The sequence below is a fragment of the Oncorhynchus mykiss genome, chromosome 8, assembly GCF_013265735.2.
Source record: "Oncorhynchus mykiss isolate Arlee chromosome 8, USDA_OmykA_1.1, whole genome shotgun sequence".
NCBI classification, from domain to species: domain Eukaryota; kingdom Metazoa; phylum Chordata; class Actinopteri; order Salmoniformes; family Salmonidae; genus Oncorhynchus; species Oncorhynchus mykiss.
The window spans coordinates 79,687,889-79,714,056 of NC_048572.1; the positions used below are offsets into that span (position 1 = coordinate 79,687,889).

Below are 26,168 nucleotides of genomic sequence, written 5' to 3' on the forward strand. Positions count from 1 at the left end.
AGTCAGGGAGCAGGTAGTGGACTTCAAATCAAAATCAAATTTTATTTGTCCACTTACAGTGAAATGCTTACCTACAAGCCCTAACTAACAATGCAGTAATTTTTGCGATGTGTGGGCGTGAGTGATGTGAGTATAATGGTAGGTTTGTGTGTGAGCAGTGCTTGACAGGGGCAGGAGCTTACCAGAGCTGAGTACCGGCACCTAACAGGTTCTACTACTTGAGTTCCTGCACCTCTTACAGAATATTGGCTTAAACTATTGCAGTCAGTAGTTCCTGCACCTAAATATAAACAGTACCGTCACACAAAAAGAGCACCGGCACCTATTTCAGTCCAAGTCAAGCGCTATGTGTGAGTGTGTGTGTAGCCTCGCCTACAGTATGTGGGTGTGTGTATGAGTGGTGAGAGACTTGATAAACTTGCTCTTCAGCATAACGAGTATTTGACGATCCAGTGTTAGAAGTTCAAAAGCATGGCAGACTAAGCTGTATGCAGTCGGTATAAGTGCAATTCTATTAGGACAACTAAACTTATAAAATAAAGGTTATATAAAATAAAACATCTCTATCCTGCTGAGAAGTCTGTGAAACCTCTCAAAACAATCAACCACAAGACGTGCTGGCAAGTTATCAGCGTATACCTGTTGAACCCAATGAAACTCACCTGACCTGGCCCCAATCTCATCTATTTATAATGTGTTATATGCTACACAGCATTGTTTCTTATGGGATCTTCAAGTTCTGACATAACCCACCAGTTACGTCTGTCACATTGTTTCAAGATCTAAGGCAGTCGAATGTATGTGGCTTCATCAATAATGTACATTGTATCACGTCTGAACTTGACGTGCGAGAGGAGGAGTTTGATCGCTTCAGTAAACTCCCGAAAAAAGTATGGGGGAGCAGCGAGCTCACTTCACTCTCTTCCTTCCCTGCTGCTGACAAACGCCGAGCTTTTGAAAGCACTTGTGTGTTTTGGCCAACTTCTCAATTTATGCAAACAATACTAACTTAGCCTGTCAGTTTGCTAGCAGCTATCTACATTTTATTAACAGCTAGCTACTGCCTAACGTTCTGCAACAGTGGCAGTGCAACTATACAGGCTCCTACTTTTCAGGCAGTCCGTTTACTTACTAGTTTTCAACCCCCCAAAGTGAGATGTTTGCATTAGTAAATGCCATTATAGTCGAGAATGACCTTGTTTTAGTCTTCTGATTATTGCATATTTTGCTGACACACTTGACACCTTGAAACTGCATGAGGATAACGTGATTTACTCTCTCATCCTACAGTTAAAATTCATTATTGAAACGTCATTGGTCCACAGACGGGTATAATGGGCGTGGCTATCTTTGAACCTGCTCCGCTGATTGGCTACTGGACTAACAAAACAGAGTCGACTTATCGAAGTTTCACAAAAGTTTATTGCTAGTTATGTTAGCGAATTGGCGAATTTATAAGCACATATGGCAATAAATATAAAGTTTAATTATAAAGTTGTAGAATAAAAGTGAAATTGTATTTACCGTCCGAGTCGAAGTATCGAAACGGGGAGTAAAACGCATTGTTCGAACTGGACCGCCTAACGTAAGTGGACTAGCTAACGTTAGCCAGTTGAGCTAATGTTAGCTACGGTTACAGGTTGCAAAGGTTCTCTGGTTGTGTACCCATAGCGTAGCCCTCTAGCTATAAGCTAAATTAATAGCTATATGGTTGTGGTTGTAGCTTGCACGTTTGTTAGAACTGGCTTGTTGGCTACTTAGTTATTTTTCTCAGTTGATTTGCTGATCAAATCTCTCAGTTCACTATTTGGGGAACGCCTTAGCTATATTCGTCAAAATAAATATAATTTGCTAATCAAATACAGTATGTTTTTGGCCTATAGCTATGTCTCGTGTGTGCACAATATCTACAGTTGTTTACTAACTTAGCTTGCTACTGTAAAATTGCTGTGTTAAATTGTCTTTTTTTCCTACACAAGTTCCAGTGTATTTTTCTGGGAAATCATGGGAAATGATGGGACTTATGGGACTTATGGGACTTATGGGAAATGAATAAGGGAACTAGGCAACAAAATGTGAAAGAAAACACTAGAAGGACATTCAACTATTCATTTTTTTCCGGGCTTCTCAGAGTCCCCGCTAGCTAGCCAATCCCCACACTGAATCATTTCAGGTGAGGGGTTCCTCTTTCTAGATCTGTGCCCTCTGTTTTGATGGTGATTTGCTGGCTGCATTACTGCTCTCATGCATGCTTTGGGGTTTCCGGGTTTGCTTGATTAATGAGAGGCTGTGGAAACAGAGTGAGTAGACCACCCTGTGAGTACATTAAAGATGGCTCATTTTACCAGGCAAGTAAGAACAAATTCTTATTTTCAATGACGGCCTAGGAACAGTGGGTTAACTGCCTGTTCAGGGGCAGCACGACAGATTAGTACCTTGTCAGCTCAGGGGTTTGAACTTGCAACCTTCCGGTTCCTAGTCCAACTCTCTAACCACTAGGCTACCCTGCCGCTCATGATAACAGTTCTGTGTGTGATGTGGGAGCCAGCCTCCTGTCAAGCTATTCTATTCTTTTGTTGCCACAGCTGCACTGTAGTCGTACATCACTTGTCCTATTAACTACTACGTCATAGTCGCACAGCTTTGTCACCGGCTCAGACACATACAGTTGAAGACGGCAGTTTACATACACCTTGGCCAAATACATATAACTCAGTTTTTCACAATTCCTGACATTTAATTCTAGTAAAAATTCCCTGTCTTAGGTTAGTTAGGATCACCACTTTATTTTAAGAATGTGAAATGTCAGAATAATAGTAGAGAATGATTTCAGCTTTTATTTCTTTCATCACATTCCCAGTGGGTCAGAAGTTTGCATACACTCAATTAGTATTTGGTAGCATTGCCTTTAAATTGTTTAACTTGGGTCAAACGTTCCGAGTAGCCTTCCACAAGCTTCCCACAATAAGTTGGGTGAATTGTGGCCCATTCCTCCTGACAGAGCTGGTGTAACTGAGTCCGGTCTCTAGGCCTCCTTGCACGCACATGTTTTTTTCAGTTCTGCCCACAAATATTCTATAGGATTGAGGTCAGGGCTTTGTGATGGCTACTCCAATACCTTGACTTTGTTGTCCTTAAGCCATTTTGCCACAACTTTGGAAATATGCTTGGGTCATTGTCCATTTGGAAGACTCATTTGTAACCAAGCTTCCTGACTGATGTCTTGAGATGTTGCTTCAATATATCCACATCATTTTACCTCCTCATGAAGCCATCTATTTTGTGAAGTGCTCCAGTCTCTCCTGCAGCAAAGCACACCCACAACATGATGCTGCCACCCCTGTGCTTCACGGTTGGGATGGTGTTCTTTGGCTTGCAAGCCTCCCCCTTTTTCCTCCAAACATAGCGGTAGTCATGGCCAAATAGTTATATTTTTGTTTCATCAGACCAGAGGACAATAAGTACAATCTTTGTCCCCGTGGGCAGTTGCAAACCATAGTCTGTCTTTTTTATGGAGGTTTTGGAGCAGTGGCTTCTTCCTTGCTGAGCGGCCTTTCAGGTTATGTCGATATAGGACTTGTTTTACCGTGGATATATAAACTTTTGTACCGGTTTCCTCTAGAGGTCGACCGATTATGATTTTTCAACGTCGATATCGATTATTGGAGGACCAAAAAAAGCCAATACCGATTAATCGGACAATTTCTTTCTTTATTTATTTGTAATAATGACAATTACAACAGTACTGAATGAACACTTATTTTAACGTAATATAATACATCAATCAAATCAATTTAGCCTCAAATAAATAATGAAACATGTTCAATTTGGTTTAAATAATGCAAAAACAAAGTGTTGGAGAAGAAAGTAAAAGTGCAATATGTGCCATGTAAAAAAGCTAACGTTTAAGTTCCTTGCTCAGAACATGAGAACAAAGGAAAGCTGGTGGTTCCTTTTAACATGAGTCTTCAATATTCCCAGTTAAGAAGTTTTAGGTTGTAGTTATTGTAGGACTATTTCTCCCTATACCATTTGTATTTCATATACCTTTGACTATTGGATGTTCTTATAGGCACTGTAGTATTGCCAGTCTAATCTCGGGAGTCGATAGGCTTCAAGTCATAAACAGCACTGTGCTTCAAGCAAACTCAGTAAAGTACTGTTTGAATGAATGCTTACGAGCCTGCTGCTGCCTACCACCGCTCAGTCAGACAGCTCTATCAAATATCAAATCATAGACTTAATTATAATATAATAAACACACAAATACGAGCCTTTGTCTATTTATATGGTCAAATCCTGGAAACGATCATTTCGAAAACGAAATGTTTATTCTTTCACTGAAATACAGAACCGTTCCATATTTTATCGAACGGATGGCAACCCCTAAGTCTAAATAATGCTGTTACATTGCACAACCTTCAATGTTATGTCATAATTATGTAAAATTCTGGCAAATTAATTATGGTCTTTGTTAGGAAGAAATGGTCTTCACACAGTTTGTAACGAGCCAGGTGGCCCAAACTGCTGCATATACCCTGGCGCGAATGCGCTTTTGATAAATCATCACCTGTTTGGCGAAGTAGGCTGTAATTTGATAAATTAATAGGCACCGCATTGATTATATGCAACGCAGGACAAGCTAGTTAAACTAGTAATATCATCAACCATGTGTAGTTAACTAGTGATTATGTTAAGATTGTTTTTTATAAGATAAGTTTAATGCTAGCTAGGAACTTACCTTGGCTCCTTGCTGCACTCACGTAACAGGTGTTCAGCCTGCCACACAGTCTCCTCGTGGACTGCAATGTAATCGGTGTCCAAAAATACAGATTGTTATTAAACTTGATATCGGCCCTAATTAACCGGTCGACCTCTAATGAAACTAGTCTACTTTCGAAATTCGCCATTTTGAATCCAAAATGGGTGACCTGTGTGATTCGTGTAGATCCAATGAGAAAAGTGAGGGGGGGGTGGGGACTTTGGATCACTACTGGCTGTATGCGAACAAGTGATGTGTGTTTGGAGCAATACTGGCTGTATCCAAGGCTCAGTCAATCGGTCACATGACAGAATGCAACACGCGCCTGAAGAGAGAAGAGACACCAATGTGCTAGTTTCAGCATCCGCACCCGTTGAAAGAGCGGAGAGGGGAATGGAAGTTTACCAGCTACAGCAGCGCATCCCCTGGACAAAAACGAAAAGGTAGGTGAGAAGCCTGACCACGGCGATGGGGGTGAGAAGTTGATGAAGTGTACTTCATGAGCTTTAACCGAAAAACAACTGGCATTTGGAAAGTTTGAGGTAAGGGAGAAAGTGTGGTGGAACAAGTGTTGTTAGCATAGTTAAGTATCTTGCTACAGTAGTTGGGTGTCGAATTCTCTATTAGCTAGCCAGAGAAATGTTGTGCAACAATATCCAACTTAACTGATCAAATAATTGAGTTTATGGTGTGAAAATTAGCTGGCTAATAAGGTCAGACAGCTAATGTTAGCTAGCTAACGTTACAACATCAGATGAGGTAACGTTAGTAACCTAACCATTCGCTATAGTATTAACTGGTATACGACTCCTTGCCGTTCCTCAAGTTATAACGCGTTAGTTGCTTACTGGATCCTGGCAATCTGAGTGAAATGTTAACAAACTAACTAGAGTATCTATGAAGTAAGGTTTTCCCTCAACAGAATGTGGTTAATTTTCAAAACGTGGCGTTGCTTGTTAAACAAGTGGATTCAGGGCTCAAGTGTAGCTGCAGCTGGCTTAACCCTTCTTGTCTTATGGGTAAAAAATGACCCGTCACAATGTTTAACAGCAGAGAACCGCCTAAATTATATTTTTCCAACTTGAAATTGAATGACTTCCTAGAGTGACCTCAGCATTTAGAAAAAGTGAAACATCGCCTTTTTCATATTTCCATGAAAGCTGTACACCACCAGCGTACAAATACATTTTTGACCCGGCAGTTATAATGAGAAATTGATTTAACTCCAGCAGCAGCAACTGAACCATGTGTCATGGTTGGCACAGTTAGAAAGAACAAGCCTGAGCTCCCCCCTGCACTCCTCGCAACAAGGGGGAGGCCTTCTCATCAAAGTTTGCCTTCACCCCCACCACCACTCTAGTTTCTTACCTCCCAAAGAGGAACAAGAATGTTGTCCTCCTGAGCACACTGCACAAAACGGCTGAGATCAGTGATCGTGAGGACAGGAAGCCAGCCATCATCCTGGACTACAACCACAACAAAGGAGGTGTGGTAAACCTGGACAAGGTGATTGGAACGTACAGCTAGCTGCATGATGACTGGCCCCTGGTCATCTTCCATAACATAATTGAAGTGTCCTTGTTCCATATCATGAAGGCATTGTATAAGATCAACCCTACCTGGATGCCCGATAAGCGGAACAAGAGGAGGGTGTTCCTGGAGCAGCTGGGAAAGGCACTTGTAACCCCACACATTCAAAGAAGGGAGCGCCTCCCCTGCACAGCAGCCTTTGCAGCGCTTGTGAAAGCTGTTCAGGGGGCAGAATCTTGCCCTGAGCCATCTGAGGCTGCAGCTGGGGCAGACGAGAGGAGGAGATGCCAATTCTGCCCCCCCCCCCCCCCCCCCCCCAAAGAAGGACTGTAAAACAATACTATGTGCTGCACATGTGAGAAATACATCTGCCAAGTCCATGCACACACACTTGCATACTAATTAGAGTTGATTGATTTATGTATTTCACATTTTGGTTTAGTTTCTTATTTGTTTATACACCTTGTGGGTGGGGGCTATGGTTAAAAAATGGGAGAAGACTAGTATTTTGTAGTTGAATTCTTCATTGTACAGTCTAAGAATATATCACTATGTTGCCAAAAAAACGGTTGTTTCCCTTCAATAAAATGCATTCAAAACTACTCTGCACATTTCTGCTACTTTCTTAGGCAATACAAGTGCTATATCTTGCAAAACATATTTTTTTTTTTACACCTATGCAGTACCTTTTAGAAATAATAATCCTCTACTTTAGTAAGGAAAACAATTGACAGGTGTGTTGTAATAACTAGTGTCCACTGATTACATGCAGTCTTTCTGCATTGTGAAGAGGGAAAACCAAGATATTCAAAGTTTGATGAATGACAGGCTGTTTCTAAATGCAAAATAGATTTTGGGTTTAAAATTAAGCTGCTTTATTTTAGGGGTTTAGTGAAGGTGGGTCATTATTTTACCCTTAGGACAAGGAGTATACCGACTGTTAAGACTATATACAAGGGTTAAGCTGGAAGCCACTAGAGGTGAAAGGAACACCACACACTTTCCCTCTTTCTCACTTTCAATATAGTGGATAAAAAGGGCTATGCCAGGTGTATGTACTCTCTGCCTGAAAGAGATCAATTATACCAACAAAGGGTATGGTATCATGCTGTGTTCACAACGTAACAAGCAGCTCGACAAAGAGGTCTGTGGCGAACCATCCCCAGGTTGAAAGTAGATTACTCCTGGATTAGAAAAGTGATGATTCACAACAACAAGTCTTTGAATAATCTTTGTGAATGTCATTTAGTTCCAGGCTGTTGCGATACTACCTACTGTCAGAATATGCCTCTTTCTATTATCCACCAATGAATATCAATATGCACCTGCTGCATACATTTGAATACCGCTTCCTGTTTTTTATATTTGTATTAATTGTGCTCTTGACACTGAGCTGATAGTCTAATTGGGTTTCAGGAATAACCTGTTAATTAGGCCTCACTACTAAAACGTGCATCTGGAAAGAAGCGGCCTACTTTATCATGTGGGAAGGAGGCAGCGTTTGGTCTTGCACTGGTGGCGTTCCTTATCTACGACTACTGGGCTTTCTTATCACTGTACTAACAATGGATTTTCCACACAGTCGTAACTGTGCAGGTCTTTTTTCAAACTTCTTTCGTCAGCCAGGCTACTTTACCTACTTCTTGCTAAGTAATACAAGTTTAATCAATTTGCAATTATAATTTCTGTGGTGGATACATGTTCTCTTTTGCCTACCAATAATTTGCATACAGTATATTACATGTATCTGTGGTGATTGGGAAAAATCCTCTCCTGTTTGTCTGCTTGCCTAGGCTAGCTGTATCCTCCCACTTAGGTAGACCTGAGCACTGATGATTGAGTTATTGATTGACAGCTTGCGTGTGGTGAGGGGTGAACATATCCACTCCTGTCCTGCCCTGCGTGTGCACGCTCTTTAGTGGGTGTTGCCATGTTGTCGCGTGGCCAGAATGAAGCTTCACACACAGCATCTTGTGTTCTCTTCACAGAAGACTGCTGAGGAGAGCTGTGGTGGCACTGACAAGGCAAGCCAAGCTCAAACAGTAGGAGAAATGCAGCCTCCTGGACTGACGGGGAACTCTGTCTGAGGATCTCTGTCTGGGGCTGTGGTAATGTCTCTAGACAGACTAACATTTGAAGGACAAACAACCTTACCAAAAATGGAAATATTAGGATTTTCCAACAACTCTTGTGAAGGTTCCGACCACTTCTCCTAGGTCCATCAGATGTTTTTTTCATTATCACAATTTTTCGGATTAACTGGGATCGTCCCACTTATGCTCTTAAATGGATTCCGTTGGCTCTCTGGTTAGCATTCAAGATGAGGACCAGTCCTCTCGTGTCCGATACAGGTAGGCAATACCCTCCTCATACCCCCCCCCCCCCCCCAGCATTATACTGTCATTGTCTCAATCGTTGGTCAACATATTTTGTTTCATGTATGGCCTAGATTGGGTGCTTTAAACTCCCCTTCATAGTAGTGAAGAGTTAAATTGTTCCTTTTAAATGTTTATTTTATTTTTTAACAGCAATGATCATTGTAGGATTTGACACAGTAGACCATGTAGTCTAGATTTCATCCTGATGTCTCAAAAGTCTGTTGCATGGGATGAGATCAGATTTTCCTGAGCTTTCAGGTGTCAATTGGTAGGCTACATTTCCCTCTTCTTCCATTTTAAGTGGAGTTGTGAGAGGAAGTTCCATGTAAGTGGAGTTGAGAGTTGAGGGATGGTTGGACTGTAGACTAACTAGTTGAGTGGTTCCTGTTCCCATGTTTATGGCAGGCTGGCAGGTCACTGACTTTCATAGGTGTCGCCCAGCACCTGGCCCAAAGTAAAGAGCACTGGCAGGTGTGACCTGGGGGGGAAAAAACAGCAAAAACTGCTCCAGGCTTCTCAATCAATATTTAACAAGCCTCTGAAACATTGATTATTATTTGCTTTGTATTTCAAATTTCCAAATGAGATGATTCAACTTCTTTTGAAAGGAGAAAGGAGTGGTAGAAGGCACCATGGTTGTATGTTCAACCATGTTCATCTCCGCTTAGGATTTATAGGCATTTTCCTGGGCAACCATTTAGAATGCATTTGAGCATTAACGCGGAGGTGACAGTTATGGCATATGTTCTCAAACGCTTCAATGTTCGTGTTGAAGGTAGGCCTAACTCCTAGTCAAACCCTGTACGTTTTAATTGAATAACTTAAACCTCCTAGTAGAGCTGGCACGATAATCTGAAAATGATCGATAACGACCGTACTGAGCACTTATCGCAGGCATTTTGCTGATATTGTTCATTATAATAAGTAGCCTATACTAGAGAAGTGTGAAATGAAATAAGGTTGCTAACATGGGTGATTGTTAATGGGACAATTGATGGCTACAACCATAAAACCAGAAGTAGTAGTTTTAAAGGAAATATTTGTTATAAACGTATCGTTCTATTTATGGTTATCGCATCAATTCAAGCAAATGATCGCTATATGGATTTTTATCGCTACATCCATTTTTTTTCCCAGTTTTACCTCCTAGCCAGCTGAATCTCAGACAGAGACCTTTAACAAAGCTCTCTGATGCTGCCGAGCAGCTTTGTACACAGGGCCTGTATAATCACTGTAGGACCCACTGTAGTAAATCCAGCCAGGTGACAAGGCCAGAGAGAGACAAGTAGATTACCTCATGTAGTAACGCTGACAGTATATTTTCCCCTTTTGTCCTTGGGGTTAGCCTACTTTATTGCAACCATAGTGTGTGGTCTGCAAACAACATGGTCGTTGGTGACTTGTGGGAATGGAAGGAGATCTTCTCAATGTTTTGGTAAAATAATCTCAGTGAGATATTGAAGAGCGTAGGCTACCTCAGCCCTGGTCCGGAATGTGTTTAGCTCTCGACTGTTGCACAGGAATCATCTTTAAACCCAGTGGAAGCCTCGTTAGATGCCACTCGGATGTACCATGTGCTGTTGTAGGAGAAAGAAACCCAGGTATGGTTGTAGTGTGTGGTTCAAATAACCCAATTAAGTTAAATCCAGTATCTGTCACTGTACAGTACAATCATTTGTTATTTTATCTGCAGGACTGACACATTGTAACATTGTTCAGTCTGTAAACAGTAAAACACATTTGATTTAAATACAGTAAACAAAAACACAACTACAGATGTTTTCCCTTCAGTATCAATGTTATAACCCTTTAGAACGTTTCATAATGCATAAAATGTGTTTAGTAGGTCAGGTGTAATGTCAGTCAGTATTCTGTGAGAGCTTTCTAAAAGGAACACTGGGTGGGTGGGGAGCACCTGATACAAGAGGGAAAACTGGAAGTAAAAAAACATGCATGAATACAGTTCGTCTCTTCTAACAAAGTGATGGGCGCTTTTGCAGTAGAACACACAAGATGGTAAAGAGACTGTGTAACAATTTGAAGCCAGGCTGCATGAATATCACTAATCTGCTCCTAATCTGTTAATCCACCTGCCTCTGTGGATGCTCCTCTCTGACCCTGTCTGGGGTTAAAGTGACCGAAACACCCAGAATGTTACAGCACCATGAGCGTTGCAGATCCAATGTCTTGCTCAATCCCTATTCTACACAGGAGAGAACCATGCCTGTAGACAATACACTTCTGTCTGAATGTTCTGTAAACATTGAGCCCACTGAATAGCCCAGTCCTCAGTGGAGCTGTCTGCCAGATTGCTGCATATTGTACTATAGGGACCACGTAGAGAGGAAGTCAGCCCTAACCATAACAGACAAACCCTGATAAACCAAGGCTATTGTCCTCCGGACTAAGGAGGAAGTAGCCAAACAAACTCCAGTCTGACGGAGAGTGAGAGGGATGCTAGTCATATGTTTTTTTCTGCTTCTAGAACTTGAACACTTAGGCTAACGGGGGGGCTTTGGTTTCTGGTTCATTTGAACTGTGGCCACTTTGGGACGTTTGGGCTCAATAAACTTGGGTTTTGGACCAGACGATATTTTCTCCCGTCTGTGCCTACTGAACTCCACCAGCTCCGTGGACCTCTAACCCTATCTTCTACCTAAACCGTTTCTGCTGCCCCCTGTAGGATGGAGGCGTCTTGTCTGGAGCTGGCCCTGGAGGGGGAGCGGCTCTGTAAGGTGGACGACTACAGCGCAGGGGTGTCCTTCTTCGAGGCGGCCATCCAGGTTGGAACTGAGGACCTGCAGGTGCTGAGTGCCATCTATAGCCAGCTGGGCAACGCCTACTTCCACCTGCATGATTACGGCAAGGCCTTGGAGTTCCACCATCATGACCTCACCTTGACCAGGTAGGAACACCCCTATCACCAGGCAGGAAAGAATACGCCCTATCACCAGGGCCGTATTAATAAAGCTTCTCGGAGTAGGACCAGGTCATTGTTCACTCTTATCAGCATGACCTCGCCACATAATTCCGCTGTTAGGAAGTAAGCATTTTGCAATTTAAAGTAGATGAGCTTTTCCTTCCCATGATGACATTTTACTGTCCCATTCTCAGGACCATCAGGGACCAGCAGGGAGAGGCGAAAGCCAGTGGTAACCTAGGCAACACGCTAAAGGTGTTGGGTAGGTTTGATGAGGCTTTGGTCTGCTGTCAGAGGCACTTAGACATCGCCGTGGACCTGCACGACAAGGTGAAATGAATTAATTTGCGTTTTTTCCCAGTGTTTAAATTCAGCGTTTTACTATTTTTTTTAAACGGTTTTGGAATTGACATTGCCTCTATTCCTCTGTCACTTCGTTAGGTGGGGCAGGCGAGGGCGCTGTATAACTTTGGGAACGTGTATCATGCCAAAGGCAAGACCATCTGTTGGAGCGGAGCGGAGCCTGGAGAGTTCCCTGAGGAGGTCATGACTGCACTTAGGAAAGCAGCGGAATACTATGAGTGAGTTAGTGTGTTCATGTGCCTTACGTCTAGTACTGTAGAGTAGAAATAAAGGGCATATTCTCATATATATTATACACACATTTCAATTGACAGGTATGCTATCACTATTTTACGATGTAGAAAATAGTCAAAATAAAGAAAAACCCTTGAATGAGTTGGTGTGTCAACTTTTGAATAGTACTGTATTTTAAACAATGTTTATTTTCAACTATTTGTCTGTATTGTCAGAGCAAACTTATCCATAGTGAAGGAGCTTGGAGATTGTGCCGCCCAGGGCCGAACATACGGTAACCTTGGCAACACACACTACCTATTAGGAGACTTCCAGAATGCAGTGGCCTCACATGAACAGGTAATTACAATCTGATCAAAGTTTATAACCTATCATTAAGTGCTGGATTCAATCAAAGCTGTACTGCTGTAGCATATAAAACACACACTTTTACCCTATGGCCAAACAGAATAGTGGTTTTACGTACTGTAGTAGAAATACCAGTCAGACTCTTTTCACTGGAAGATGAGCAGTAGTTTGTACACAAAGGAACTCCAGAAACATTACTAAGGCAGTTTTGATTAAGTCTAGCCATTAGTCTTTTGTCAGATATATTTCTGTTTTCAATGGTGCTCTGCAGTTCATTATGTCCTGTATGGCTCATTTCAATCCAGAAAGACTGGAGGTAAACATATGACACAATGGAAGACTAGAGTCGCTGGCTGTACCGAGACCAAAGTGTTGTAATGTGTCTGTGTGTTCGTCCATTTCTTTCCCAGCGCCTCCAGATTGCCAAGGAGTTTGGCGACCGCTCGGCAGAGAGAAGGGCCTACTGCAACCTGGGGAACGCCTATATCTTTCTGGGGGAATTTGAAGTGGCAGCTGAGCATTACAAGTGAGCCAAACGCCCAGCCCAGCCATTCATCTTCTCTTAATGAAGTTCACTCCCCTTGAGAAAACAACACTTCTTTCAGTCTGGATGGAGGGTGTAACACTGTTAGAACGCAGTAGGGTTTCAGGAGAGATGGCCGCAGCCATGCCTCAAAGGACACACAATGTCAAGAGAGACAGAAAACAGATTAGTTTGTGTGTGTGTGTGTCTGCATGTGTGCATTCATATACTAAACCTAATTTCAGGAACAGAGTAGCTTTTGGGGTGTGTGTCACTATGAATGAGAGCCAGTGATCTGTTGTGGTTGTCAGGAGGACTCTGCAGCTGGCCAGACTGCTGAAGGACCGGGCTGTAGAGGCTCAGGCCTGTTACAGTCTGGGAAACACCTACACATTGCTCCAGGACTACGATAGGGCTATAGACTACCACCTCAAACACCTCATCATCGCACAGGACCTCAACGACAGGATCGGTGAGGGCCGGGCGTGCTGGAGTTTAGGGAACGCTCACACAGCCCTGGGGAACCATGACCAGGCCATGCACTTTGCTGAGAAACACCTGGAGATCTCCAAAGAGGTAAACTACATAATCATTAAGTATCATTAAGTATCATGAGTAGGGCTTTTGCGGTGACCGTATGACCACCACACCGGCAGTCACGAGTCATGAAGGCAGTCAAATTCCACGTGACCGTTTAGTCATGGTAATTAGGCTTCTCCAAGCTCTGATGCTGCTGATGGTCATTAGTAGCCTACCAAACGCGCTAACTGCCTGGTACTCAGCACTCTATTGTCCCTCTAATCACTCTGACATCAATGCAAATGTATTCAAAAATCTAATCAAACACTAAATGAGAGTCCATGGGCTCAGGTTGCGCAACATTTCTATAGGCTATGCAATTGGCAAGAAAACAGAGTAATGACCTCCACTAAAAAGAGGAGGATCCCATCAGCTTTCTATAGGCTAGGCCTACTATTTACTTCTCAACTTTCCTAATATTAAGCACATTGCTTCTCTTTACAACAGGAGCCTTCTCTTTACAACCTGGCTGGCATGAAAACTGAACTATTTAAGTGCATAGATGACATGTATTTTCTCCCACTGCTCCTGTTTTGAGACGGGTGCATGATAATGGTCCATTCTAAATCAAAACAAAATGTCACATATATAAACTCAGCAAAAAAAGAAACGTCCTTTTTTCAGGACCCTGCCTTTCAAAGATAATTTGTAAAAATCCAAATAACGTCACAGTTCTTAATTGTAAAAGGTTTAAACACTGTTTCCTGTGCTTGTTCAGTGAACCATAAACAATTAATGAACATGCACCTGTGGAATGGTCATTAAGACACTAACAGCTTACGGTAGGCAATTAAGGTCACGGTTATGAAAACTTAGGACACTAAAGAGGCCTTTGTACTGACTCTGAAAAACACTAAAAGAAAGATGCCCAGGGTCCCTGCTCATCTGCGTGAACGTGCCGTAGGCATGCTGCAAGGAGGTATGAGAACTGCACATGTGGCCAGGGCAATAAATTGCAATGTCTGTACTGTGAGACGCCTAAGACAGAGCTACAGGACAGACAGCTGATCGTCTTCGCAGTGGCAGACCACTTGTAACAACACCTGCACAGGATCGGTACATCCGAACATCACACCTGCGGGACTGGTACAGGATGGCACAACAACTGCCCAAGTTACACCAGGAAACCACAATCCCTCCATCAGTGCTCAGACTGTCCGCAATAGGCTGAGAGAGGCTGGACTGAGGGCCTGTTGTCTGGTGAGGACCTGCCTTACATCACAGTTGCACAAACCTACTGTCGCTAGATCAGACAGGACTGGCAAAAAGTGATCTTCATTGATGAGTTGTGGTTGTGTCTCACCAGGGGTGATGGTCGGATTTGCGTTTATTGTCGAAGTAATGAGCGTTACACAGAAGCCTGTACTCTGATCGATTTGGAGATTGTCCGTCATGGTCTGGGGCGGTGTCACAGCATCATCGGACTGAGCTTGTTGTCATTGCAGGCAATCTCAACGCTGTGCGTTACAGGGAAGACATCCTCCTCCCTCATGTGGTACCCTTCCTGCAGGCTCATCCTGACATGACCCTCCAGCATGACAATGCCACCAGCCATATTGCTTGTTCTGTGTGTGATTTCCTTCAAGACAGGAATGTCAGTGTTCTGCCATGGCCATCGAAGAGCCCGGATCTCAATCCCATTGAGCACATCTAGGACCTGTTGGATCGGAGGGTGAGGGCTAGGGCCATTCCCCCCAGAAATGCCCGGGAACTTGTAGGTGCCTTGGTGGAAGAGTGGGGCAACATCTCACAGCAAGAACTGGCAAATCCGGTGCAGTCCATGAGGAGTAGATGCACTGCAAAATGTAATGCTGCTGGTGGCCACACCAGATACTGTTACTTTTGATTTTGACCCCCCCCCCCCCCCCCTTTGTTCAGGGACACATTATTCTTCAATTTCTGTTCGTCACATGTTTGTGGAACTTGTCCAGTTTATTTCTCAGTTATATCTTATGTTCATACAAATATTTGCACATGTTAAGTTTGCTGAAAATAAGCTCAGTTGAGAGTGAGAGGACCTTTTCTTTTTTTGCTTATTATTTAATTTGGGATCTATCGCATCCCACAACCGACGCAAACTGTTTGGAATATTTATTTCTCGCACATTATAGAATAGGTTGACTTTTGTACTATTTTATTTGTATTTCACCTTTATTTAGCCAGGTAGGCCAGATCACCTTTATTTAGCCAGGTAGGCCAGATCACCTTTATTTAGCCAGGTAGGCCAGATCACCTTTATTTAGCCAGGTAGGCCAGATCACCTTTATTTAGCCAGGTAGGCTAGTTGAGAACAAGTTCTCATTAGCAACTGCAACCTGGCCAAGATAAAGCATAGCAATTTGACACAGAACAACACAGAGTTACACATGGAATAAACAAAACAGTCAATAAGTGATTTTTGCAGTTCGTTCCAGTCATTAGCAGCAGAGAACTGGAAGGAAAGGCGACCAAAGGAGGAATTGGCAATCGGGGTGACCAGTGAGATATACCTGCTGAAGCGCGTGCTACAAGTGGGTGCTGCTATGGTGACCAGTGAGCTGAGATAAGGCAGGGCTTTACCTAGCAGAGACTTGTAGATAACATGTAGCCAGTGGGTTGGTGACGAGTATGACGCGACGGCCAACCAACGAGAGCGTACAGGTCGCAGTGGTGGGTAGTGTATGGGTCTTTGGTGACAAAACGGATGGCACTGTGATAGACTGCATCCAATTTGTTGAGTAGGGTGTTGGAGGCTATTTTATAGATGACATCGCCGAAGTCGAGGATCGATAGGATGGTCAGTTTTACGAGGGTATGTTTGGCAGCATTGAGTGAAGGAGGCTTTGTTGCGAAATAGGAAGCCGATTCTAGATTTAATTTTGGATTGGAGATGCTTAATCTCAGTCTAGAAGGAGAGTTTACAGTCTAACCAGACACCTAGGTATTTGTAGTTGTCCACGTATTCTAAGTTCGAGCCGTCCAGAGTAGTGATGCTGGACGGGCAGGCAGGTGCGGGCAGTGATCGATTGAATAGCATGCATTTAGTTTTACTTGCATTTAAGAGCAGTTGGAGGCCACGGAAGGAGAGTTGTATTACATTGAAGCTCATCTGGAGGTTAGTTAAGTGTCCAAAGAAGGGCTAGAGGTATACAGAATGGTGTCGTCTGCGTAGAGGTGGATCAGAGAATCACCAGCAGCAAGAGCGACATCATTGATGTATACAGAGAAGAGAGTCGGCCCGAGAATTGAACCCTGTGGCACCCTCAGACTGCCAGAGGTCCGGACAACAGGCCCTCAGAGTTCAGTGTGTCAAATCGATCAGAGAAGTAGTTGGTAAACCAGGCGAGGCAATCATTTGAGAAACCAAGGCTGTCGAGTCTGCCAATAAGAATGTGGTGATTGACAGAGTCGAAAGTCTTGGCGAGGTCGACGAATACTCCTGCACAGTAATGTCTCTTATCGATGGCGGTTATGATGTAATTTAGGACCTTGAGCGTGGCTGAGGTGAACCCATGACCAGCTCTGAAACCATAGCGGAGAAGGTACGCTGGGATTCGAAATGGTCGGTAATCTGTTTAACTTGGCTTTCAAAGACCTTAGAAAGACAGGGTAGGATAGATATAGGTCTGTAGCAGTTTGGGTCTAGAGTGTCACCCCTTTTGAAGAGGGGGATGACCGCAGCAGCTTTCCAATCTATGGGAATCTCAGACGATGTGAAAAAGGTTGAACAGGCTAGTAATGGGGGTTGCAACAATTTCGGCAGATAATTTTAGAAAGAGAGGGTCTAGATTGTCTAGCCCGGCTGATTTGTAGGGTTCCAAATTTTGCAGCTCTTTCAGAACATTGGCTATATGAATTTGGGTGAAGGAGAAATGGTGGGGGCTTTGGCGGGTTGCTGTGGAGGGTGCCGGGCAGTTGACTGGGGGTAGGGGTAGCCAGGTGGAAAGCAAGACCAGCGAAGAGATGCTTATTGAAATTCTCAATTATAGTGGGTTTATCGGTGGTAAGTGTTTCCTAGCCTCAGAGCAGTGGGCAGCTGGGAGGAGGTGCTCTTATTCTCCTTGGACTTTACAGTGTCCCAGAACTTTTTTGAGTTGGAGCTACAGGATGCACATTTCTGTTTGAAATAGCTGGCCTTAGCTTTCCTACTGCCTGTGTATATTTGTTCCTAATTTCCCTGAAAAGTTGCATATCACGGGTGGCTATTCGATGCTAATGCAGAAGGCCACAGGATGTTTTTGTGCTGGTCAAGGGCAGACGAGTCTGGAGTGAACCAAGGACTATATCTATTCCTAGTTCTACATTTTTTTTTGAACGGGGCATGCTTATTTAAGATGGTGAGGAAGGCACTTTTAAAGAATAATCAGGCATCCTCTACTGATGGGATGAGGTCAATGTCATTCCAGGATACCCCGGCGAGGTCGATTAGACAGGCCTGCTCGCAGAAGTGTTTTAGGGAGCGTTTGACAGTGATGAGGGGTGATCGTTTGGTCGCAGACCCATTACGGATGCAGGCAATGAGGCAGTGATCTTGATTGAAAACAGCAGAGATGTATTTGGAGGGGGAGTTAGTTAGGATGATATCTATGAGGGTGCCCGTGTTTACGGATTTGGGGTTGTACCTGGTAGAGCAATTGATCATTTGTGTGAGATTGAGGGCATCAAGCTTAGATTGTAGGATGGCAGGGGTGTTAAGCATGTCCCAGTTTAGGTCACCTAGTAGCACGAGCTCAGAAGATAGATGGAGGGGCAATCAGTTCACATATGGTGTCGAGGGCACAGCTGGGGGCAGAGGGTGGTCTATAGCAAGCGGCAACAGTGAGACTTGTTTCTGGAAAGGTGCATTTTTAGAAGTTCAAGATCGAATTGTTTGGGTACAGAGCTAGATATTAAGACAGCCTGCAGAGTTCTGTCTTTGCAGTAGATTGCAACACCGCCCCCTTTGGCAGTTCTATCTTGGTGGAAAATGCTATAGTTAGGGATGGAGATTTCAGGGTTTTTGGTGGTTTTTCTAAGCCAGGATTCAGACATGGCTAAGACATCCGGGTTGGCAGAGTGTGCTAAAGCAGTGAGTAAAACAAACTTAGGGAGTAGGCTTATAATGTTAACATGCATGAAACCAAGGCTTTTACGGTTACAGAAGTGAACAAATGAGAGCGCCTGGGGAGTGGGAGAGCACTTGGGGAGTGGGAGATGAGCTAGGCACTGCAGGTCCTGGATTAACCTCTACATCACAAGCGGAGAATTGTCCGCCTAGTTTTCAGAGTTAAAGAAGCAGGTTTCTGGGAACGATAGCATAGATTCAAGGTATAGTGTACAGACGAAGGTAAGGTAGGATGTGCGTACATTGGAGGTATAAACCTAGGCATTGAGTAATGATGAGATCGATATGGTCTCTAGAGACGTTTAAACCCGGTGATGTCATTGCATATGTAGGAGGTAGAACAACATGGTTGGTTAAGGCATATTGAGCAAGGCTAGAGGCTCTACGTGGAAATAAGACTGTAATCACTAACCTGTATATCAATGGACAAGGCATATTGATATTAGAGAGAGGCATTCGTAGCCAAGTGAACATATGGGTCCTTGAGTGGTTGGGCTGGCTGGGGACATGGCGATTCAGACAGTTAGCAGACCCGGGCAAGCAAGCTGGCAGTTAGCAGACCGGGGCAAGCGAGCTAGCAGTTAGTCTACTGGGGCTATCAAGTTAGCAGAAGGGCCTTTGGAGGAAGTCGCGATGGAGGTAAGTCTGTTTTTGCCTCTTTGTGAAGTGACGTCGATAGACCAGTTGTGGATTAGTAGGGTTCCAAGTAGCTCTAGGTAGCTAGCAGGCCGCGGTTAGCAGAATGGGCCTTCAGCAGATGTTGGCCTGTTGGAATCTTCGGGCAGATTATGTCAGTATTCCAGTCGTAGAGGATCTGCGGGATTCCGTGCACCGTACCGGCAGTAGAAAGTGTCCGGATATTGTAGCCCAGGAGTGGGCTTGGGTGGTAGCCCAGGACCCCTAACCAGGCTAGCTTCAGGCTAATTGGTGCTTGCTCCGGGATGGAGACGCTGGCCAGGAGTAGTCACCCGGGATTGCGGGGTTGGGATAGCTAGTTGTAAAAATCCAGATGAAAATGTTGAGTTTGTGGTAGGAATCAGGGGATATGGCGAGGGGGGAAAAAAAATAAGTCCGTTATGCTCTGGTTTGAGTCACGTTGTATGAAACTGGCGAGAGCTTGCCGAGCTAAAGGTTAGCTGATGACCGCTATCAGTCAGTTTCCTGACTGATAGCTGGTAGGTAGTTAGCTGGCTAGCTTCAGTTGAGGGATTCCTGATCCAAAGTAAACAGAAATACTTTAGAAAAAAATAGATCCACGCTGCATTGTGTGAGGCGGGTTGCAGGAGAGTATTTAGTAAAATATTTTAAAAAGATATGCAAATAAAAATACAGGACAAAGACAGGACAAAGACTTCTGACTGCTACGCCATCTTGGATTATAAAGGGGGATAGTAGATTGATATAGTGCTTTTGCTGTTCGTTAGGCATACATATCTTGTTGGCTGATTTTAAAGTAAATGTGAACAGTTTTTCCACTCTTTTAATATGCACCTCGGAATTGGTTAAGGACGTGCGCAGTTGCGTCCCTGATGTCTGTCTTCACTTGTAGCCTGTGAGAAAGATCCATGTGAGTGAGTGGTCCTTCGTAACGTGCAGCACTCACAGGCTGACCACACCGCTCATGTCACGTGCAGGAGCGTTGCAAAATACATTTAGAAATCTGTTTTTCAATTATTGAGCCAGCGAGTGTCTGCGTTGCCAAGGGCTAAAATTGAAATCAGTTCTATTTCTGACGCAGATCGCACTGCAAGTCCTGCCTCTCCCATCTCCTCATTGGTTTATAGAAGTGGGTACCCACGTGCCATCTCCTCATTGGTTATACCCACGTGGGTGACGATGTCAGTGTCGGTAATGCACCTAATTTATGAAAGTTGCCAATCGCAATATAAAGTCAAGAGAAGAAAAGGCTTGGAAGGAAGAGAGATGACTAGAAACGATTCGGTTGACCGTTTTATGTGTGAATTAATTGGCGGAGTAGAGGACCTTGTGCATTTCCGGTAAAATAACAACTCAATGTTTATATCCCAGGACAAATTAGCTAGCAACAGCAAGCTAGCTAAATATGACAAATTAGCTAGCAAGTGCAAGCTAACTAGCTAAATTGCCAAAATGTTAATGCTTTTTGACCTGTCGCCAAATTAATATAATAGGTTCAGAGTTTGTTTTGATATTTTAACCTGCGTGTCGTGATCGTGTTTGGTGTGGGGGGACAAAATTAATGAATGCACGATGGCGTGCAGCCGGTTTGGGTTCTGTGTCAGGGAGAAGGGCACAACGCAGCACTCTGGGCCAAGGGGACAATGGCCACATTTTTTTAGGGTGCATTACGGCCACAAAGGGGATGCCACCGTGAAATTCAAGGCATTGATGAAGTGTGTACAGCCTGCACAAAATAACTAAGCAGAGCTCAAGTCATCACTAGTCTCATCGTGCAGGCTTAGAATGTATTACAAATCTAAACGTATACCCCAACTTTTGTAGAACTAAATTGACATTAACTCTAAATTAAGTACCAATTTCTTTGTTAACCGCTCAACACAGATTAGCTGCATGTGCGCACTTCCTCATCGTTTGGAGAAAATACTTTATTTAAAAAAAGAAAGGACGCAGCCACTCTTCATATAATTATTGCTGCATGGCATTTGTCAGAGAGTACAAATAAATGATAATACAATGTCCTCTTAAGCAGCTTTTTCCAATCATCCCTGATTTGAAGAGGGAGTGGTTACAGCATTCATTGGACAACACCTAGTATGCAATACTATACACATTAAAAAGTGAAATAATGTAGATATGTTATCAAAAATGCAACTCCAAGCTAGAAGTATCAGAATCCCTAGAAAGGTAGTTCAACCTTGAATATGAGAGCCATCTATTCCACCCTAAAACACCTAGTGGACATTTTTGCTCTATTGCCCTGAGCTATGTTTTGGACTGTTGTTGTCCGTGTTTGCTGTGTTCTAGTGTACTATGGAATAGATGGCTTTCCTCTTCCTGGTACTTTGCCCAGTCATATTTTTTGATTACACATTAAAAAGTGAAATACCGTAGATATGTTTAGTATTGCTTACTCGGTGTTGTCCAATTTCATTTTGTAATCACTCCCACTTCAAATCAGGGCTGATTGGAAAAAGCTGTTCAAGAGAGGGAGTACAAAGAAATGATAATACAAAGGCCATGCAGCTGAAACGTGGCAGAGTTTTTAAACTTTGTTTCCATCTAACATGCCATACTAATAAAGGCATTTTAATCAATTATATGAAGAGTTCCTGGGTCCTCCTTTCTTTTTGATGACCAATTTATCCCTTTTACCAAAGAGCACCTTCTATCAACATCTACTATTGTGTACCTTAGTAGCGCTTCCCTTCCTCTTTCTATTATATTCAGCTTTGTTCAATTGTATTCTTCATACTATAAAATAATGGCACGGAATTATAAGCAAATCTTGTCTGCTGAATGAACTAGTGTAGCCCACAGCCATATCAGGGCCTAACATAAGGGCAACTCAGTCTGCTCTTCTGAACCAGACTACATTTTCTTAATTTCACGTTTCTTTAGCCCTGTCTAAAATAAATAATGGATTGATTGTGAAGTCTAATTATTATTATTATTATTATTATTATTATTATTTTATTTTTAAATGTAGATGTTCCAAAGGTCTGCATCCGTGGCTTGTAGGAAGCCAGGAGATGCTAAATGTGTTTGTTAATTACGGTCAGTTACCATGAGACTGACAGTTATTTGCTTGACAATCACCGGCTGATGAAATTGTGTGACCGCCACAGCCCTAATCATGAAACCCACCTTGTGAGTAGGACCACAATTTTATACTGAATCCTACATTTGTGGTCAGCTAAAACTCATGGTCGTAGAAACCCTGTCCATATAAAAAAGTATCTGATTACAGCAAGGTCGATCCTAATTTGCTGTGTGTTTCAGACTGGGGACCGGAGTGGAGAACTCACAGCCCGTATGAACGTGTCAGACTTGCAGATGGTCCTGGGGCTGAGCTATAGAACCAACGACTCCACCCTGTCTGAGAACCCCATCAAGGACATCGACTACAACCTGCACGGGGCCAGGCCCAGGAATGGCAGACGGCACAGCATGGAAAACCTGGAGCTCATGAAACTCACCCCAGACAAGATCAACGTAAGTTACTGGGTTTAAAGGTGCAATCTGTAACTTTCTATTCCCTAGGCTTAGTGGCAATTCAAGGTGTACTATTGGCCTGAAATGAGTGAAATTACACATTGCATCTTTCAAATGTTTTGTATGTATGAAGTCAATTCTCTATTTGAGGTGTTTGTGATGTGTACTCAAAGTTTGTCTCTCCTCTCTCCAGGCTCAGAAGTGGAACAGTGACATCCTGACCAAGCAGTCTAAACCCACCCTGGCTAAGAGCTCCTCTAAGCTGTTCTTTGTCAGCCGTCTGCAGGGCAAGAAGCACAAGGCTGGGGGCTCCAGTAAAGTCCTGCAGGACACCAGTAACACCTCACAAACCCCCGCACAGGGACCACAGAAGGTTAGAGGAAAAACATGCTGTATCTAGTACTAAAGACACTCTTAGCCGTTAACCATTCTCCTAGTTCTGAAACTACTACTACTGATACTCTACCGACTACTTCTACTATACTCTACTACTGATACTCTTCTGCTACTATGCTCTACTACGATGCTCTTCGACTACTATACTCTACTGACTACTTCTACTGATACTCTTCTACAACTATACTCGTCTACTACTGATACTCTGACTACTTCTACTGATATTCTTCTACTACTATACTCTACTACTGATACTCTACTGACTACTTCTACTGATACTCTACTGACTACTTATACTGATACTCTGACTTCTGATTCTTCTACTACTGATACTCTACTACTACTACTACTATACTAATGATACTCTACTACTGATATTCTTCTACTGATACTCTACTGACTACTTCTACTGATACTCTGACTAATTCTACTACTGATACTCTTCTACTACTATACTCCTACTCTTCTACTACTATACTCTACTGACTACTTTCACTCTACTACTGATACTCTACTGACTACTTCTACTACTATACTCTACTACTCATACTCTTCTAATGCTGTACTCTACTACTACTCTTCTACTACTGATACTCTTCTACAACTACTCTTCTACTACTATACTCTACTGACTACTTCTACTCTACTACTGATACTCTTCTACTACTATACTCTACTACTGATACTCTACTACTATACCCTACTGACTACTTCTACTCTACTACTGATACTATACTCTTCTACTACTATACTCTACTACTCGTACTCTTTCTTTCACTGTACTCTACTACTGATACTCTTCTACTATACTCTGATATTCTTCTACTACTATACTACTGATATTGTTACTCTTCTACTACTATACTCTACTGACTACTTCTACTCTACTACTGATACTCTTCTACTACTATGCTCTACTGATACTATACTATGATACTCTTCTACTACTATACTCTGACTACTTCTACTCTACTACTGATACTCTACTACTATACCCTACTGACTACTTCTACTCTACTACTGATACTACTATACTCTACTACTCGTACTCTTTCTTTCACTACTCTACTACTGATACTCTTCTACTATACTCTACTGATTACTTCTACGCTACTACTACTATACTACTGATATTCTTCTACTCTTCTACTACTATACTCTACTGACTACTTCTACTCTACTACTGATACTCTTCTACTACTATGCTCTACTGATACTCTTCTACTACTATGCTCTACTGATACTATACTATACTATGATACTCTTCTACTATGCTCTACTACTGATACACTTCTACTACTGATACTACTATACTCTTCTCCTACTGATACTCTTCTGCTACTATGCTCTACTACTGATACTGACGATACTCTACTGACTACTTCTATCTATATTCTGACTACTACTATACTGATCCGCTACTACTACTACTACTACCACCAATACTACACTACTATCACTACTCTACCATGCTACTAGTACTCTACTACCACTACTACTACTAATTATAGCTTATTAAAGTGTGGCTATTATGCTTACACCCACGTTTCATTGTGGATCAAAATAAAGTATTTAATTCTCACTCAGAGGGCCAGTCCAGACATGCTCGGGGACGAGGGCTTCTTTGACCTGCTGAGTCGTTTCCAGAGCAACAGGATGGACGACCAGCGCTGTTCCATACAGGACAAGAGCTCCTCTGACTCTCCAGCCAGAGCCATGAGGAAATGTAAGAGTAAACACACACTGTTATATGACCTTGTATGACTGTTTATATCCGCTTCCAACAAAATCCATGGCAAAATGTGCCTTTGATCCCTCCCTCCCTCTCTCCTCCAGCTGTGTCAGAGTCAGCGGCTGTAACAGGCCTGGGTTCTGGGTCTGGTTGTCGGTTAGAGGACGGTGGAGGTGCTGGGGGTAGTTTGCCCGTCCTTCGGGTCCACCAGAACAGAAGCCAGGCTGTCCTCAGCCACCTGATGGCCAATGCAGATAACTCTGAGCCTGACGATGACTTCTTCAACATGCTCGTCAAGTGCCAGGTGTGTATTAAATAGAGTCCACTTTTCATTAGGGTGGTGTTTAGTAGGTCAGGGCACATTGTCGTTACATCTGTGTTTTACATCGAAAGGGATCTTTTTCATATAGGTAAGTTCCACTTTCTCCTATCCCTCCCTCAGGGTTCCCGTTTGGATGACCAGCGCTGCGCCCCTCCCCCGGCACGTGGCCCCACTGTCCCAGACGAGGACTTCTTCAGCCTCATCATGAGGTCCCAGGCCAAACGCATGGACGAGCAGCGGGTCACCCTGCCCTCTGCAGCACGGCCATGCTCCAACTGAGCCTTGCCCAAGGAGAGGGCCCCCGATGGCGGGGTGAAAACCCAGGAGAGTGGGCCTCTCTGGATGTGAACAGTGTGGAAGAGGAAGGGTGTTTTGTATTTGTCCATGACATTGATGCTGTACTCAACAGTGAATGGGGCTATTTTACATTGAAAAGTTAGTCTATGGTCTTTTCTCTCCGTAGCAGAGACTGTGTTGCTTCCAACAATAATGGTTGTTGATAATCCTGCCCATGGTGGGATTCAGAAGTCTCATGTTTCCCAGTTGAAAGCACTGCTAGCATTAATGTAGGTGCCTATAGGGAACAGTCAGGAACTCTAAAAGAAACCCACTGAAGGGTTCTAGAATATGGAACCATCTTTCCTTATGGGGAAACTCAACCTTGCACTCTACCGGACATGTTGTGAAATTGCACAGACAAACATGATGCCCTGAACCTACTCATCTTATGTTTAACAATTATGTACTCCATAGAATTTTACTAACATTTTTTTCTAAGCTCTTGCATACTGCCGTTACACCTACCCTTGTGGTTGATTTGATTTTGCACCAGATTTTTCTGACTGT

At 43.2% G+C, this 26,168-nt stretch overlaps 1 protein-coding gene across 3 annotated transcripts; it reads left to right on the plus strand.

Annotated features, from left to right (window-relative positions):
• The first annotated feature begins 1,378 nt into the window (after positions 1-1,378).
• On the plus strand, positions 1,379-25,661 carry LOC110530686 (G-protein-signaling modulator 2). 3 transcript variants are annotated; one of them, XM_036986415.1, is made up of 13 exons: positions 1,379-1,585; positions 8,281-8,643; positions 11,354-11,575; positions 11,785-11,920; positions 12,032-12,171; positions 12,403-12,526; positions 12,946-13,061; positions 13,370-13,634; positions 22,660-22,872; positions 23,066-23,245; positions 24,856-24,994; positions 25,105-25,304; positions 25,443-25,661. In XM_036986415.1, the coding sequence occupies exons 2-13, from the start codon at positions 8,579-8,581 to the stop codon at positions 25,599-25,601; spliced, it is 1,959 nt and encodes a 652-aa protein (XP_036842310.1). In that variant the 5' UTR covers positions 1,379-1,585; positions 8,281-8,578; the 3' UTR covers positions 25,602-25,661. The 3 variants fall into 3 exon arrangements, with proteins under 3 accessions (XP_036842310.1, XP_036842313.1, XP_036842312.1); XM_036986417.1 differs by lacking the exon at positions 1,379-1,585 and adding an exon at positions 4,755-5,205; XM_036986418.1 differs by lacking the exon at positions 8,281-8,643.
• The last annotated feature ends 507 nt before the right edge of the window (positions 25,662-26,168 follow it).